Source organism: Amborella trichopoda, chromosome 2, assembly GCF_054954075.1.
Source record: "Amborella trichopoda isolate Santa Cruz 75 chromosome 2, AtrichopodaSantaCruz75HAP2 v2.0, whole genome shotgun sequence".
In the NCBI taxonomy this organism is placed as follows: domain Eukaryota; kingdom Viridiplantae; phylum Streptophyta; class Magnoliopsida; order Amborellales; family Amborellaceae; genus Amborella; species Amborella trichopoda.
The window spans coordinates 66,063,273-66,080,650 of NC_142337.1; the positions used below are offsets into that span (position 1 = coordinate 66,063,273).

The following is a 17,378-nucleotide window of genomic DNA, read 5'->3' on the forward strand; positions in this document are numbered from 1 at the left end:
TTCTTTTCCTTTTTTTTCTCTCTCCCAATTTTGGGATCCATCATTATTTCGAAATTTTGAATTCGAACTTCTAAATACCTAGATCTTGCCCCTCTAAAATTAGATTTTGCCCGCGTTAATTTTTTGTTTTCAAAGACATCTAAAAAGTCGAAAAGAAAAATGTTTATTCGTCTTGGAGGTTGGTTTTTAAGTTGCAAGCTAGTCCCCAAAGTTTGGGGTCAAAATAAAATAAATTAAATTAAATAAATAAATAAATATATATATATATATATATATGGGGAATGATTTCATGCAATATTTGTATAGTAGTATAATACAACCATCTTCAAAAACTATGTTATATGAGGATTGATTTCATGCAACGTTGTAGTATAATACAACTATCTTCAAAAACTATGTTAGAGACATTTGTTTGATACGAATTTTTAAATGTACATGCTTTTCATTTTGAAGAACAATCACAAAAAGTAAAATTTTGAAAAAATGCTCTAGAAAGTTTTCATTCTATCCCAACTAATATAAGCCATCCATTTTATTGAGATGGTTAGATATAGGCCTCATAAGCATTTTTTTATTGCCAAAGTTTTTATATAGCATTATCATCATTAGATCAATAATGCTAAAAAAGAAAAAAGTGATTTTGAATTTATTAAGGCCTAGATCTTGAAATTCACCAAATTGATAGTGGAGATTCATTGTTGGATGGATACTAACTGGTTTTCATAGTTCAGTTGAATAAGATATCAATAAATTATACATTATAAAAACTTGTATTAAGTAGATTATTAAATACTATAGAAGCTGTTAGTGAGTTGAATATTGAGTGCTATGTATCGCTAACTCAACCTCTCTCTCTCTCTCTCTCTCTCTCTCTCTCTCTCTCTATCACTCTCTCTTGACAGACTCATCAGCTACTTCAACAATGGCGGCAGAAGCCGGCCCGTCAACCCCATTCTCAAACCTCAACTTGAATTTCCCCAAAAGTTTCCCAATTTTTCCAGATGATTTATACCCATCAGATTCAAATTTCAATTTGGAAAGCGCTTGTGGTCTAAATTCTTCTACCTCTGGTTATTCTACCAAATCTGCTTTGTATAGTTCTGTGCAATAAGATATCAATAAATTATACATTATAAAAACTTGCATTTTAATGAACCTTTTCATTTGAAGGATTTGAAAAATAAGTGACTCTTATTCTATAGAATCAGTACACAATTTTATTTTCATATATGATGAATTTAAAGTCTCAAAATTGAAATTCTCAAAGTGAAAGGACTCTTAATTTTGTATTTTGTTGTAAAAATTATGACAATGAAAGACATGGTTTTGTGTCCAACTTAGAAACGACCCCAAAAAGATAAGCGTTTGCTATACCTCAAAAGGGAAGGTAGAAAAACACATTAAAAAATATATAATTTATAGCTTTCAAAAAGAAAATATTCCATAAGTATAATAACCGCAATAATTGAATTAACAAATGTCAATATATTAGATCCAAAATCCATATTTATGATAGATTTTTAAAAGGGCCCGCACGAATCTATAGGCGAGTTATAGCCTAATCTTAATTTTATTATAGACTTTGTGTCCAATCAATGACATATTTTTACCATTCAATCTCAAATCTAACGGTCAATGATGATTGCGCCCTCTAAATATAAAAAATAAGTAATATCATACATTTCCTATAAAATAAGTCATGTCTCCCCTCTTAAAGCCCATCTCCCATTTTGTCTCATCCTCAAAAACCCACTATTATCTCCCTCTCTAAAACCCATCATTGAAATCTCCCAAAATCTTATTCACCCAAAAATAAATCACCCAAAACCGCTTTAGCCCCTGAACAGTTATCATTTAATGTCTCTTTTATAAAAGGATTAGCATTTACTTTCATTTCTATTTAGAGTAATCAGCTCATAATGAACATCTATTTATCCAATTAAATTTTAAATAGTATCTTGACAATCCAAGATTCCTCAACGAACCTCCCGTGATGATGTCATATGTCGTCTTAAGCAGAGGCATCGGACAGACTGCAGCCTTTTTATTAAACATTTTTTTTTTTTTTAAATCAATGAGGGAGAAGAACCTCAACCTATTTTTTTCATTAATAGAGAGAAAAAAAATTACATCATTTTGTTTTACAACCTTACAATAAGGTGATTGCGCCACATGAAGTAACGGAAGGTTAAAAAATCTAGAGGCCTGGTTAAAGTAAGTACTTAAGTTAAATATGGAGGCCTGGTTAGGGTAATTCAACTCTCTATTGATATCATTGAATCTCTATTTTCTCCCCTCAATTAGGGCTAGTACCTTAAGTTAGTATTGAGCCTGAAGGGTTCTCTTGCTTGTTTTGCTATGTTTTCTTTATTAGTTTCTCTCTAGAGCTAAAGCTTTTTTAAGTTTTCCTCATTAGTTTCTCTCTCTAAAGCCACAGCAAAAGACAAAACTTGGATTGGTTTTTCTCTCTAATGCCTAAGTCAAAAAGTAGAGAAGAAGAATTGTTTCCAAGTATGGCATTTGTTTATTGCTTTTGTTTCTTTTTGTTTTGTTTTTTATTTTTTTGCTTTTATTTATAAATACAATTTTATTATTTCTCTTCTATGTTTTGTAGATAAAAGAAGAGAGAAAATTGGAAATTCATGCAGAGAGATCATGGTTCATGGGGTTAGCGCTCCTAATTCATTGTGCAATGGTGAAGAAACTAAGGCTAATGAGGTTGTTATTCAAGAAGAAGATGAGGAAATGAAATCAAAATTAGATGAACTGTTCAAGGATGTGAGTAAATTTTATTTATTTTTTCCTCTTTTTCCATTGACTTATTTATTTATTTGTTTTTATTTTAATATTTTTTTATTGACTTCTTTTCTAAGGTTTATGATATGTATGTATAAGTTCTTCCTTTAATTCTTCTGTTTAATTTTTTGTTTAAGTGATTATTTATTATTGAGGTTGGTGATCCGGCAGAAAGCTTTGTTTGCTACCCTTCTTTGGTAAAACCACATCTATTGCTAAAGTCTATGTGCATGTTTTGTTTGCTCTTTTTTTGGTGCATGTGCGCATGATTTTACTCTTCTGGCAATCTAGTGTACGTTTTTTCATTTGTATGATCTGATGGTGACATGTAGGGTTGGCAATCGGTCGGACCTCGATATAGTCGGATTCAAGCAGCTCGTAACATCTGGCTACATGTAGGGTTAGCAATCGGTTTTTTCTTTTCTTTTAGATTTGTCGACATGTAGGATTGGCAATTGGCTGGGCCTTGCCGCAACCGGGTTACGCACCACACTTTAATGTCCCCCGGCTTTAATGTCATTTTAAGGCCGGGTTTAGAACACACTTTAATGCCCCGGGCTTTAATTCTTACAGCAAATTTGGGCCCGGGCCAGTCTTTACCTGGCCCCAATGTACATAGATATGCATGTAGGTAATATGCATATGCATGTTGCTTGGATGCATGTAGCTTGGAAGGGAGTATAGGTTAATGAATTTGATTTTCTTTCACAATTTTTTTAGATGAAACTTTGAAGTGGAGATACGCCTCAGTGAGGCATACCTGAAAATATATATGATAAAAATGTATGAAGGTTTTGAAAGTATTTTAATCAATTTACATATATATATTGAATTATTTGTCTTAGATGCATCTAGGAGGGAGTGGAAGCCCCTGTGTAAAACAAATTTGTGAGAAAATAAAAATAAAATACAAACGAAAAATGGTAGTCTCCCCTTTTTATCTTTCTAATATCTCGAGTTTAAGGTGTACATGGGGGTGTTTAATATTAATTTTCATGTACTAATTTTCATGTACTATGGAAATTGATGTTAAAATGCGACTATACAATAGTATAAAAAGGAAAAACATGAGCTTGTAGGTAAATGAATTTTAGTTTTTTCTTTCGTAAAATCTCTTTCCATGAGATTTTGAGGTTACCGAATATCCAGGGTGTGTAGTGACTAGTGAGTAGTGACTAAGTGAGGCACACCTTGAAAAAAAAAAAAAAAAGCATAATTTGACAAACTGAATATTGACTGAAATACCCTTTAATGTTTTTGGCATTTTGTTCAATTTATTTTCTAATTTGAATTTTACATATTTTTTGGGTGCATCTCAACGAGAAGAGTGGTCTCCCTAATGTCATGGGAAACAAATTTGTTAAAAAATAAAATAAAATTTTTAATTTGAATTTTACTTATATTTTGGTTGCATCTCAACTAGAAGAGTGGTCTTCCTAAATGTCATGGGAAATATATTTGTAAAAAATAAAATAAAATTAAAAAGGTAAGTTTTCTATGCTTTCCCTATAGCATAGAAGTTCTATCCTCCCTTTTATCCAATCATCCATTCTGAATGGAGGGCTAGATTGTCCCAATCACAATGTCATGTCTCTACACTATTATATTTTTAATTTTTTTTCTATAAACTATTTTGACACCAAATTTTGGACGTCCATTCCTCTATTAAATTCGCACTAGATAAAAATATAAAAACAATATTTTCAATAAAATAAAATAACCAAAATACCCTTGAAATATTCAAGGGGTATTTTGGTCATGATATTTTATCGAAAATTTATTTTCAATATTTTTTATAGGTGCATCCAAATGAGAAGATGACACGTACCAAATTTCATATTCATACAATTTGTATAATAAAAAACTAAAAATAAAATATTTTGAGATGTCGGATCTAAGATCAAACGGTGAGTGGCTCTCTTGATCAAAATTGGACAGCTAGATGGTAGGGAGAAGATAGAACTTCTATGCTCTAGAGGAAACAAAGAAACATTTCCCAAATTAAAATATGAGGCATAATAATGGTCATGTAATGGGTTTCCCTTCTAATACGAGCCATTTTTGGGCCCTAGCTTTACTTTTTTAATGTCCCTTTTTTAGCAAGAACTTATTTTTTCTTTTGTTACTTATTGTGGTTTAAGTTATGGAAAAGTATATTAAAAGACTATTTACTCTCAGTACACTGAGATGACAATCATTGTTTGCCCTCAAACTTTAGATAATTGTAAGTGTGTCATTGACAGATTCAAAGTTCAAAAAATAGTTCTTGAACTTTATGACATACTCCAATCTATCACATTTGATATATAATGGTTAGAAGTGATAATGACCTCCTTGTGGCAATAATAAATAGTGGTGTAGTACACAAATAATGAATAACGAATTTAGGTAAATTTGCCTTAGTGTTTGGTGTCGGAGAATGACATTTTGCATGATTTGTTGTGTAACCTGATTGAATGAGCAGTTTCAGTGATATTTATTATGGTTTCTTATATACATGTTCCTAATTCATCAAAATTCACAATAGTTTCTAAGAGCTCTACACTTACACTTGAAAGTTTACAGGTGACAGGAGGACCAATTATTGGCCTCACCCTAAAGAAAACCCCATCATTTATAAACCTTGCGGAGAAAGCACTCTCCAATACACCAAGAGTTTTGCCTTGCGATGCTCAAAAACACAAGGATTCAGAAACCAAAGGGGACGATGCCATGGATTCAGAAACGAAGGAAAAGGATGCCATGGATTCAGAAAAAAATAAACCACCTATGACTAAGAAGCCCAAGGCTAAGAAGCAGAAGGTCTCTATTTTCGATTTCTCTTCTCTAAGAATTGGTACATGGGAGGTAAAACTACTATTTCTTCTTTGAAAATAAGATTGTAATCTCAATTTGTAGCATAGTATAATACTCAATTAAATATGATATGATATATCAAGCTACATCTGCCGTTCATTTCCTCTAATAGACGGTTGGAGATCAATAGCGCTCCCACCAAAGAAAGTTTGGAGATTAACTGGAGTGTAGAACCTAGGATGTTCACTTAGGTACAGTTAATCTCCAAACATGTACCTATACTTCGTATACTAAATTTCTTGGGATGTATGCGAACAGGTTCATGTATGCCTATCATAAATTTCGTCATCATGCAATTATAGTCTTCCATTTTGATTGTGTGCCATGTCATGGAAATTCTAGATTTTTGGATATCATTTATTTCTTTACAATAAACATTCCAAGTTATTAATTTTTATATTTTAGTTGTGACTTTTTAATATTTAAAAAGAAATTCCAATTTGGAAAATAAAATTTTTTCAAATTTTTGTTTTAAAATATATAAGATGACATATTATTATTTTTTTCTATTGTAAATATTAGTAGTTGAAACTTCAAATTTATAACAAGGGATATGAATTAATAAGCAATAGGGAAAGGTTTCTATACTTTCCCTACTACATAAAAGACGTATCCTTCCCTATTCCACCCAGATCTGATGCCTTAGAGTATTTTATTTTTAGTGTTTTTTTCTAAAAATAGTATGAATATGAAATTTGGTATGTATAATCATCTCAATGATCGCACTTAAAAACAATAATAAAAATAAATTTTGATAAAATATAATGACCAAATTAGCCCTTGAAACTTTTAACGGTATTTTGACCATTTTATTATATTAAACATATTGTTTTTATATTTTTTACATGTGAGAGTTTAAGATAGGAGTGAACACCCAAAATTTAGTGTCAAAATAGTATTTTTTATATTTTCTACATGTGAGAGTTTAAGATAGGAGTGAACACCCAAAATTTAGTGTCAAAATAGTGTATATATATATATATATATATATATATATATATATATATATATATATATATATATATATATATATATATATATAAACTAAAAATAAAATAGTGTAGAGACATGATAATGTGATTGAGGTCATTTGAGCTGTACATTTAGAATGGACTATTGGATAGGGGGGATGTATATAAGTTTAATGCCGTAAGGGGAAGTATAAAAACCTTACCCTAAGCAATAATCAACAAAGTCTTAAATATGTATTAGTCCTTTAAGTTTTGTATTCAACAATCAAACTAGGAAACATGACAAGTTGTTTTTGAATTTTTAATTCCGAAGTTTTATAATTATAGAAAGTAATCCTCATCCCTTAAAAGATTAAGGATCATTTGAATCATAGGTTATCCAAAAACCCACTGTATCTTGCATAAAAAGACGTTTGGCAACTTTTGGGATATATAACCATGTTTTCTATAACCAAGTAAGAGGGCCAAAACATGGGTATGCAAAACTAAAAAAAAAATTGAGTTATCCAAAACCTTGTTTTGTGTAAGCATAAAAGAGGGAATACAACTTGTAACAATACTATTTTCAAACCAAAACGGTCCATTTTATTAAATGCAATTAATTATGCCAAAACATCCACACAAATTATAGATAGAAGCCACTTCAAATTTTAAGTTTTAAAAAGAGAAAGTATCTTAAAATTTTAAGAAGAGAAACTATATCAAAAACTACTAAAACAATTAGAGAGAGAAACTATCTCAAATTTTTTAGGGAGAGAAACTAGATCAATTTCAAGTTTTAGAGAGAAAAAGTATCTAAAATTTCAAATTTCAAGTTTTAGAGAGAGAGTATCATTTTCAAATTTTTAAGAGGGAAATTATATAACATTTTAGAGAGAGAAATTACCTAAAAAATTTAGAGAAAGAACCCTTCTAAAAATTTTTAGAGAGAGAAATTATATCAAATTACAAATTTGAGATGAATAAAGTATCTTAAAATTTTAGAGAAAGAAAATCTATCAAATTCTAGATAAAAAAACTACCTGAATTTTTTAGAGAGATTATTTCAAGAATTTTAGAAAGCATAACTATATCAAATTTGAATTTTTAGAGAGAGAAAATATATTAAAACTTTAGAGAGAGCAACTAATCAAATTTTAGAAGAGAAATTACTTGAAAAATTTTGAACTATCTAAAAAATTTTAGACAGAGAAAGCATCTCAAATTTTAAGTATTAGGTAGACAATATCTCAAAATTGAAGAGAGAGAAACTATATCAAATTTTATAAAGACAAACTACCCAAAATTTTTAAAGAGAGAAAATATGTTAAAATTTTAGAGAGAAACCATCATAAATTTCAAGTTTTAGAGTGAAGAAAAATCTTAAAAGTTGAGAGAGAGAAACTATATCAATTTTTAGAGAGATAAATTACTTGAAATTTTTTAGAAAGAGAAACTATCTCAAATTTCACCTTTTAGAGAGAAAGTATTGTAAAATTTTAGATAGTGAAACTATATAAAATTTTAGAGAGAGTAATTACCTAATTTTTTTTAGAGAGAGAAATAGTTGAAAAATTTTAGTGAGAGAAACTATCTCAAAATTTCAAGTTTTAGAAAGAGAAAGTATCTTAAAATTTTAGAGATATAAACTATATCAAATTTTAGAGAGAGACTATCTAAAAAAATTTAAGGAGATAAACTATCTCAAAATTTTTAGTTAGAAACTATCTTAAATTTCAAGTTATAGAGAGAGAAAGTATCCTAAAATTTTAGCGAGAAAAAATACCTAAAGTTTTAGATAGAGAAACTATCTCAAAAATTTTGAAGGGAAATTATCTCAAATTTCAAGCTTTAGAGAGATATAGTATTTTAAAATTTTAGAGAGAGAAACTACCTAAATTTTTTTTAAAGAGTAACTACCTTAAGAAATTTAGTGAGAGAGAAACTACTCAAATATTAAGTTTTACAGAAAAAAACATCAAAATTTAGAGAGAGAAACAACTTGAAAGTTTTTAAAGAGAGAACTATCTTAAAAATTTTAGAAAAATAAATTATATCAAATTTCAAGTTTTAGGGAGAAACTTTCTTAAAACTTTAGAGAGTGAAAACTATATCAAGTTTCAGAAAGAGAAAATGCTTAAAAAAATTTAGAAAGATAAACTATCTCAAATTTTAAGTTTTAGAGAGAGAAAGTATCTTAAAGTTTAGTGAGAAAAACTATATCAAATTTTAGAAAGAGAAACAACCTGAAAAAATTTTGAGATAGAAACTATCTCAAAATTTTTAGAGAGTGAAATTTTCAACTATATGAAATTTCAAATTTTTAGAGAGATAAACTATCTCAAAATATTTTGAAAGAAGCTATATCAAATTTAAAGTTTTAGCCAATTTTCTCTCTGAAAATGTTGAGATAGTTTCTCTCTTTAAAAACTTTTAGGTAGTTTCTCTCCTAAATTTGATATAGTTTATTTCTCCAAAATTTTGATAAAAAATTTTATAATGGGAAAACTCTTTATATGTATTGTTGCATACCAAATATGTGTAAAGTAATTTTCACATTAAAGTATTTTGCATGAAAACGCTTCATACTTATCAAATGTGTCCTAAATAGTGTAAACCCAACTTACGCAAATAGATGACCTAAGCGAGGGATTTGCATGACCTGGGTATTATCTACATGGCAAGCTTTCTATGCTTCCCCTACAACATAGAAGTTATATCCATTCCCTTATCCAACCGTCCATTCTGAATGGAGGGCTAAGATTGCCGCAATCACAATGTCACGTCTCTACACTGTTTTATTTTTATTTATTTTTTATAAACTATTTTGACACCAAATTTTGGATTTTCATTCCTCTATTAAACTCGCACCAATTAAAAATATATATAAAAAAATATTTTCAATAAAATAAAATGACCAAAATAGCCTTGAAAGTTTCAAGGGGTATTTTGGTAATTAATTTTTATCGAAAAATTATTTTTAATATTTTTTATAGGTGCACCCCAATGAGAGGATGGCACATACTAAATTTCTATTCATACAATTTGTATTAAAAAAAATTCAAAATAAAATACTTTAAGATGTCGGATCTAAGATCAAACGGTGAGTGGCTCTCTTGATCAAAATTGGGTGGGTGGATGGTAGGGGTAGGATAGAACTTCTATGTTGTAAGGGAAGCATAGAAACATTTCCCTTATCTACAAGCATAGAAACATTTCCCTAGGATCCAAACGGGCCCTAAACAAAAAATTAGAGAAATTCTTTATAACTTTTAGTTTCATTCTTTTTCACTTCTAATGCTAGTTCTTTGCAGTTCGTCTTGAGAAATCCTGGAGAATTGACGGGAAAATGCTATTTTGCTAAACGCAATTTGGTTTGGGAGGTTTTGGAGGGTAATAGCAAATTGAAGAAGAAAATAGAAATGCAATGGACAGACATTACTGCTCTGAGAGCATCCTTTCTCAAAGACAAGACACCGACTTTCGAAATTGAGGTAATGCATTTTTTTTGCGTCGAGAATTTCGATAAAAAAATTAATTTATTTGGCTCAAACAAAATACCAATGTTTCAAGGCTCCGACATGTCTAGTTTAACTAAGCTGAGTACCTCGGCCTGATGCCGAGGCGAGTTGCGATTTCTAGGGGTCACTTGCCCCTATTTAAAAGTAATTAAAAGTCCTCATTTTTATTTTAAAACTGAAATTCTAAGTTTAGTTATAATAAGAGTAGAGACGATGAAGTTGTTAAGATTGACAGTCAAGAAATACTAAAAATGATGCACTTTAGATATATTGGGTCGATAATCCAAAAAAAAAAAGAGATTGATGATGATCTCGTGCATAGAATTAGAGCTGGGTGGGCAAAATAGAGATGTGTAAAATCGCCGCATTATCAATGAAGTTGAAGGAGAAGTTTAATAGGACGGTTATGAGGCCGGTTTTGCCTTATGGGTTGGAAGGTTGGGCGGTCAAAAAACAACATACCTATATGATGAGTGCAACTGAGATGAAGATGTTGAGATGGATGAGTGGCATGACAAAAAATGACAGAATTAAAAAATAAATGTATTTGGGAAAACTTATGTATGGCTTAAATGGGCAATAATTTAGAAAAAATACACTTAGGTGGGGTGGTCATGTACAATACAGACCTAATACAACACATGTTAGGAGATACGAGTTGATTTAAGTAGAAGGCTTAAAAGGGGTAAAAAGTAGATCCAAAAGACATGGTTGAAAAGTAGTGAAAACTGATATAATATAAGAACTTATAGCCTCACAAAGATTATGGATCTTGATAGAGCAGAATAGCAGATCAGAATTCATATAGCCAGCCCCAAATAGTTAGAAAAAAAGCTCTAATAATGACGACGATGATTCCAAGTTTAAAATTCAAAACAAATGAGAGTGTTTAGGTCATTTTTTCCACATACATTATGCGCTAATTCATCAAAATGTGTTTACTTATTTAGGACTCCAAACCCTAGAAAATATCGTTTTAGGTGTTTCTAACAAAGTACTTGAGGTATTTGAGTGCAATGATCTTATTAAAGTAACCATTTTATTGATAGATTGATTAATAGTGATTTTGTGGAGGAGTTTGACTACTTCAGTGATATTTTCCTAAAAAGAAAAACATAAAAACATGAAATAAATTCTTCTACAAACCCCATAAATATAGGGTCATGATGGGTTTCTACTATCATTACTATGACCAGATAGATGGTCAGATTGGTCGAAATGGTTAGACCTCCAACTAGTACCCACTTTTGACTAGTTAGAAATGGTAAATAAAACTATCGATTTTTGTTATACATTTCATATCTTTAAACTATTATTATATTTTATTTATATATTTGAATCCAATCCACCAAGTTTGACCAAATGGTCGGATCAATTTGGATAGAAATAAACCCCTCACTGGATCGGTGGCTGGTTCAGTTTTTATAACACTAGTTTTTATATTCATATTGCAGTTGTGTCAACCGCCCAAATTCTTTGAAGAAAATGAGCCGCAGGCTAGAAAGCATACTATATGGCACAGTTCCTCTGATTTCACAGAAGGCCAGGCATCGATTCACAGGTAATTCGTATAGATTCAAGTGGAAACAATTTTCTAATTTCTGTATGTGGTTTATATACAATGATGCCACTGGAAAACCTAATGATTCTTTTTACAATTTTTAGAAAACCCAATTGAATCCTCAAACCTTCTTTCCATAAATAATAAATCCAACTGGTGACTACCATTTCCACATAATCAAAAGTATCAGAAAGCATGAATGTGATAGAATTATTTGGAAAAAATGTATTCAGAACCTCCTTAAAGAAAGCATGAAGGTTTACTGAGAAATCTACAGAATTGAATAATGATTGGGATGCCATGGTTTTGTTAGATGACAATGATAAAAGAAAGAGAAAAAGCAAGAAAAAAGTTGAATGACTTCTTGATGTTAGTGACTCTCTTTAAATGAAAGTTGTTTTATTACTGTGTATATTAATGGTGATGGTGACCTTGTGTTATCTCAGGAGACATTCTCTTAGACTCTACTCTGACTTCCATAAGCACTATGAGAAGCTTTTAAAGTGTGCACAAAGACTCCATGATCTCAGCATGAAAGACTTTCCAAGTTCTGAGAATGTGTACTTTGAATCCTTCTTATATGAAGGATGCCGATATGGTGCCTCTAATGGCTTAGACAAGCAGCGAAATGTATTAGCAGTTGATCCTGAATGTGGGGCAAAAAATATGTATCATGCAGGTGGTCATGAAGAAATAAATCCAGTTTCACAAGTTCAGAATATAGAATCAACTTCACCCTTGTCAGGTACCATGCTTTATCTAAAAAGCAAATGTTTTGAAGCAATAACTCAAGTTGGGACTATCTACCTTCATGCTTTATCTAAAAACAAATGTTTTGAAGCAATAACTCAGGTTGGGACTATCTACCTTCAACTTCACCCTTGTCAGGTACCATGCTTTATCTAAAAAGCAAATGTTTTGAAGCAATAACTCAGGTTGGGACAATTTATCTTCATGCTTTATCTAAAAACAAATGTTTTAAAGCAATAACTCAGGTTGGGACTATCTACCTTCTTGAGCCTGAGTCAGTCAGTCGACTCAATTAGGTCGTATCGTCAGACTCAGCCAAGTTCTAAAAAATGACTCAAAATTATGGGAACCGACGAGATATTGCTTGTTCTAGATTTAACAGTACACGGGGTCAATATCTCAGTCGGCGTGGCGATTTTCTGTACACTGCCAAAAACCACGCTCACTCAATCACTCTACACACTCAAGAGCTCCCACGAGAGTGCCTTCTTATGCTACCATCTGTGCAAATTGATTGTGTTTGCGCATTTAAGCCCCTTAGCCCTGAGTGCTTTCTTATATTGGGAACAACATAATTTGTTAGGGATGCACTTATTAGTTCAAGGACAAAGGCATAGCTTAACTATTGTATAAATGTATGATATCACCCAAATTTGAGAAATGCCATTACCCTACCCACACATTCATGCTTCCCCTAACAAATGAGTGTCCCCTTGTCGCAATACTTTGCAGTTTGTAGTTTGCATAGAGCGCCCAACTAGGGTGGTGCTCCCGCTCCAGAACCTAGCTTTGGTGCTCCATAGCCTGGATCTCAACCGGCACTCGTTTTCTACTTTTTGGAAGCTCGCTCCTATTTTAGGATTTTCAATCCTGTTCACAACAGAGCTCACTCCTGATACTAAACGGAACGCGTTCTTTAAATTTTAGGATCTCGTTCCTCAATAAATTAGATCCCCGCTCCCAGAGTTTTAGGAGCGCGATCCCTACATTTCTGGTACTTCATCCCTATTTTCCCGAAACATCCTAAAAGAAACTTCTTAAATAAAATTAATTTTTAAAATAAAATAATTATATTTTAAGCCAAATTTCCATAAAAGTGGAGTTCTGCAATAGAAGCGTGGACTAATCATATTAATTTTTAAAATAAAATAATTATATTTTAAGCCAATAAAAGTAGAGTTCTGCGATGGAGCGTGGACTAATCATATTAATTTTTAAAATAAAATAATTATATTTTAAGCCAAATTTTCATAAAAGTGGAGTTCGGCGATGGGAACATGGACTAATCATACACAGAACGTGATCCTTCCTTGAATAGAGCTCGATCCTTTCCAAATAAGAACACGGTCATTCTTAGATGGGGGCACGATCCTGTTGTCGATGGGAGCAGGAACCTAATAAATATGGGAACACAATCCCATTTGATATGGAAAGCATTCCCGTTAAATGGGCATCTCGATCCCAATGTATTGGAACGCGCTCCCTGTTCATACAGGATCTCGATTTGCTATATTTACCCGAAGTCACTCCCTGAGCTCTGGAGCTTTGGACAGATATCGCTCCGATGCTCTCCCGGAACCAGAGCCGCTACCGCTCCCGATAACTATGGTTAGTACCAAGGGCATCAGGTGTCTGAAAGTGTTTGGTAAAAATAACTTTAGACCCTGTTCAGGATCTAGTATAACAAGCCATTTGATATTTTTGTCAAAAACTCATTCGTGAACCGTCATGCCTTTAACCAAATTTAGTTGTACTTCCTTTTCGATTGAATCTGTGAAAATATCCTAATTAACTCCTCATTTCTATGGACTTTCCTGCAGTCAAAAATATCTCGCTCATGGACACCATCAAGCTTGGCGCTACTGCTGGATTCCTATGCACACAGAAGCAACTTGCAACAGCCGGTTACGTGGATCCCAGTGTAAATTTTGGAAGAAACATGAGAACAAATGATCTTCAATTCATGCACAACGCAGGCTTGGGCGGCGGAGAGATGAGAAGTAATGATTCTCGAAACATGTTTGATGCAGCAAGCATGATTCATAAAACCCCAACCATCACAGCATCAATATTGCCTAGAGGCATCACAACCTTACACATTGCACCTCCAACGTTGGCTAACCCCAACTTCAAAGTCCCAACTAGTGGGGCCCACGGGTACGCTTATTCGTGCTCAGGCTTTGGCGACAGGGCCCAATCGAGCCATGCTAACAGTTACCACATAACCCATCCTGGCAGTGACAGGGTGCAATCGAGCCATGCTGACAATTACCACATAACCCATCTTGGCAGTGATAGGGTGCAATCGAGCCATGCTAGCAGTAACCACATAACACATCCTGGCAGTGGGGCCCATGCTGCCTATGGTGGAAGCAGGGCCCACTCAAGTGGTCCGAACTGTGCTGGTTGTGACCACAAGAACTATGATAATGGAGCCCTCACGGCCTACAATAGTTGGGCCCACCAAGCAGACTACCGTGGGGAGCTAAGTAACAATGAAAATCGTTTAGTACCAAGTTATCACAAAATGGAGGCAGGAAATAGGGGAGACTCGAACGGCCTGAATTCCATGCCGGGAATCAAGGGAAACTTCTATAACAACAATTCAGACCACACGATCTACATCAATGGCGCCCACCAAGCATACTATAGTGGGGCACCAAGTAACAATGAAGGGTCTCCAAGTAACAATGGAAATCATTTCATGCCAGAAGATCCTAGAGTGGAGGAAGGAAACAAGGGAGGCTTGTATCGCCAGAATCCCATGATAAGAAGACATGGAGACCGAAGTAGCCAGAATTCCATGATAGGAAGCAATGGAGACCTCTGTAGCCAGAATCATGTGATACCATTACTTGAAAGTGGGTCTGTGGATTGCCAGTTCGTCGAAGGAGGTTCATTTGGATTGCCTCATAGTGACTCACTCGACGACATCTTGTCATTTGGATTGCCTCATATTGACTCACTCGACAACATCTTGTCTATTTTTGATCAGGGTGACGAATTCGTTTTGCAAGACACAACCCACCATGGAACCAGTCTGGAAGATTTCTGGATCAGTCAAGAAGATTTCTAGATTATGTGAATTGAGCACAGTTGTAATTACCATTGGTCTTATTGTTCAGTGGTGAATCAAGTAGCCCTGAATAAATAAAAAATTTAAGTCTTCATCATAGAAATTTGCTGGGTTTTGTAGTTTCCGATACACAGACATTGCCTATACAAAGCTATGAATATATAGTTTCAATATCAATAATTCAATGTTCTCAACATTAGCCTTGGCAATTCTTGTGGTTTTGATGGTATAACTTTCAAGTAATGGGGCTGATGGTATCTAACATAGAAGAGAAAGCCAAAAAATAAATAAAAATAAAAAGAGATTTAACAAAAAGGAAAGGTTCTATGCTTCCCCTACACCATAGAAGTTCTATCCTCCCCCTACCATCCAACTGTCCAATTTTGATCAAGAGAGCCACTGACCATTTGATCTTAGATCCGAGGTCTCAAAGTATTTTATTTTTAGTTTTTTTTATACAAATTGTATGAATATGAAATTTGGTACGTGCCATGTTCTCATTGGGGCGCACCTATAAAAAATATTAAAATATAATGACCAAAATACTCTTTGAAAATTTTAGGGTCATTTTGGTCATTTATTTTATTGAAAATATTTTTTTTTTATATTTTTCGATAGTGGGAGTTGAATAGAGGAATGAACGTCTAAAATTTGGTGGCCAAATAGTTTATAGAAAAAAAAAATAAAAATAAAATAGTATAGAGACATGACATTATGATTGGAACAATCTTAATCCTCCATTCAAAATGGAGGGTTGGATAAGGGGGAGGATAGAACTTCCATGCCGTAGGGGAAGCATAGAAAGCTCGCCCGATAAAAAAAAGGTTTCTTGCCCTTAACAAAAATGTGTTTAATTGATTGTAACTATAGCTGTTACCATTATCTAGTTGCATTGATTTAGCAACTTACTCAATAATGTGGAGAGAGAGAGACAAGTTGAGAGAGTGGGGGAGAGAAACCATGTCGAGAGAGAGATCACGTAGAGAGAGAAGCCACGGTTTTTAAAAAAGAGTGGAAAGGTTATGGTTTAAATGTGAAAAGAGAGAGTTAGTAAAAAGAAGAGTTTGCATGCATATCTAATGAAGGATTATTTTTCAAAAATTTACATATATATAATATAAAGTAATGATCCTAAGAGACCCTCTCATACCCATGTGTGTAGGACCCCAAAGGATCATCATTAAATATAGCACTGATATCTAGAAAAGTTATCACATGAGTGTAGGACTTGGCTTTTCTAGAAATCTGTGTTATATTTAATGGTGATCCTTTGAGGTCCTACACACATAGGTGTTGGAGGGTCTCATAAGATCATTACTCATATATATATATCTATCACAATTTATTAATGTGATCATTTTTAAACAATTTACATGCATATCTAATGTGGTTTTAAACGTGGAGAGAGACCAAGTTGAAGAGAGAGACCATGTTGAGAGAGAGAGAAAAGCTAGGGTTACCAAAAAATAAAACAAAGATTAAGTTAGATTTACATCCATACCTAATGAGAGAGGCCATAAAAAGAGAAGCTTGCATGCATATCTAATGAAGGTTCATCTCTAAAAAATTTGCATCCGTACCTAATAGCGTTTTAAATATGGAGAGAGAAAGCATATCATGCGGAAGAGAACATAAAAAGAGGATTAGCATGTATGTCTAATAAATAAATAAATTAGAACATTTGTCAATAAAATAAACAAGTATTCCTCTTGTGAGTTGCACGAATATCTATACTACATTAAAAATTGAATAACGATGTCTTTCACAGCATGTATTTTTTTAAAAAATGCTATTTCTCTAATGGGTTAAATTTGAATACATAAAAAAATGGAAAATCGTTTCGTAAGGTCGCAGCGATATCAAAATAA

At 32.7% G+C, this 17,378-nt stretch overlaps 1 protein-coding gene across 1 annotated transcript; it reads left to right on the forward strand.

Annotated features, from left to right (window-relative positions):
- The first annotated feature begins 2,655 nt into the window (after positions 1-2,655).
- Positions 2,656-15,687, forward strand: LOC110006899 (uncharacterized). Its single transcript, XM_088859882.1, has 6 exons — positions 2,656-2,778; positions 5,362-5,643; positions 9,917-10,096; positions 11,578-11,684; positions 12,131-12,429; positions 14,255-15,687. The coding sequence occupies exons 1-6, from the start codon at positions 2,656-2,658 to the stop codon at positions 15,508-15,510; spliced, it is 2,247 nt and encodes a 748-aa protein (XP_088716008.1). The 3' UTR covers positions 15,511-15,687.
- Positions 15,688-17,378: the final 1,691 nt, after the last annotated feature.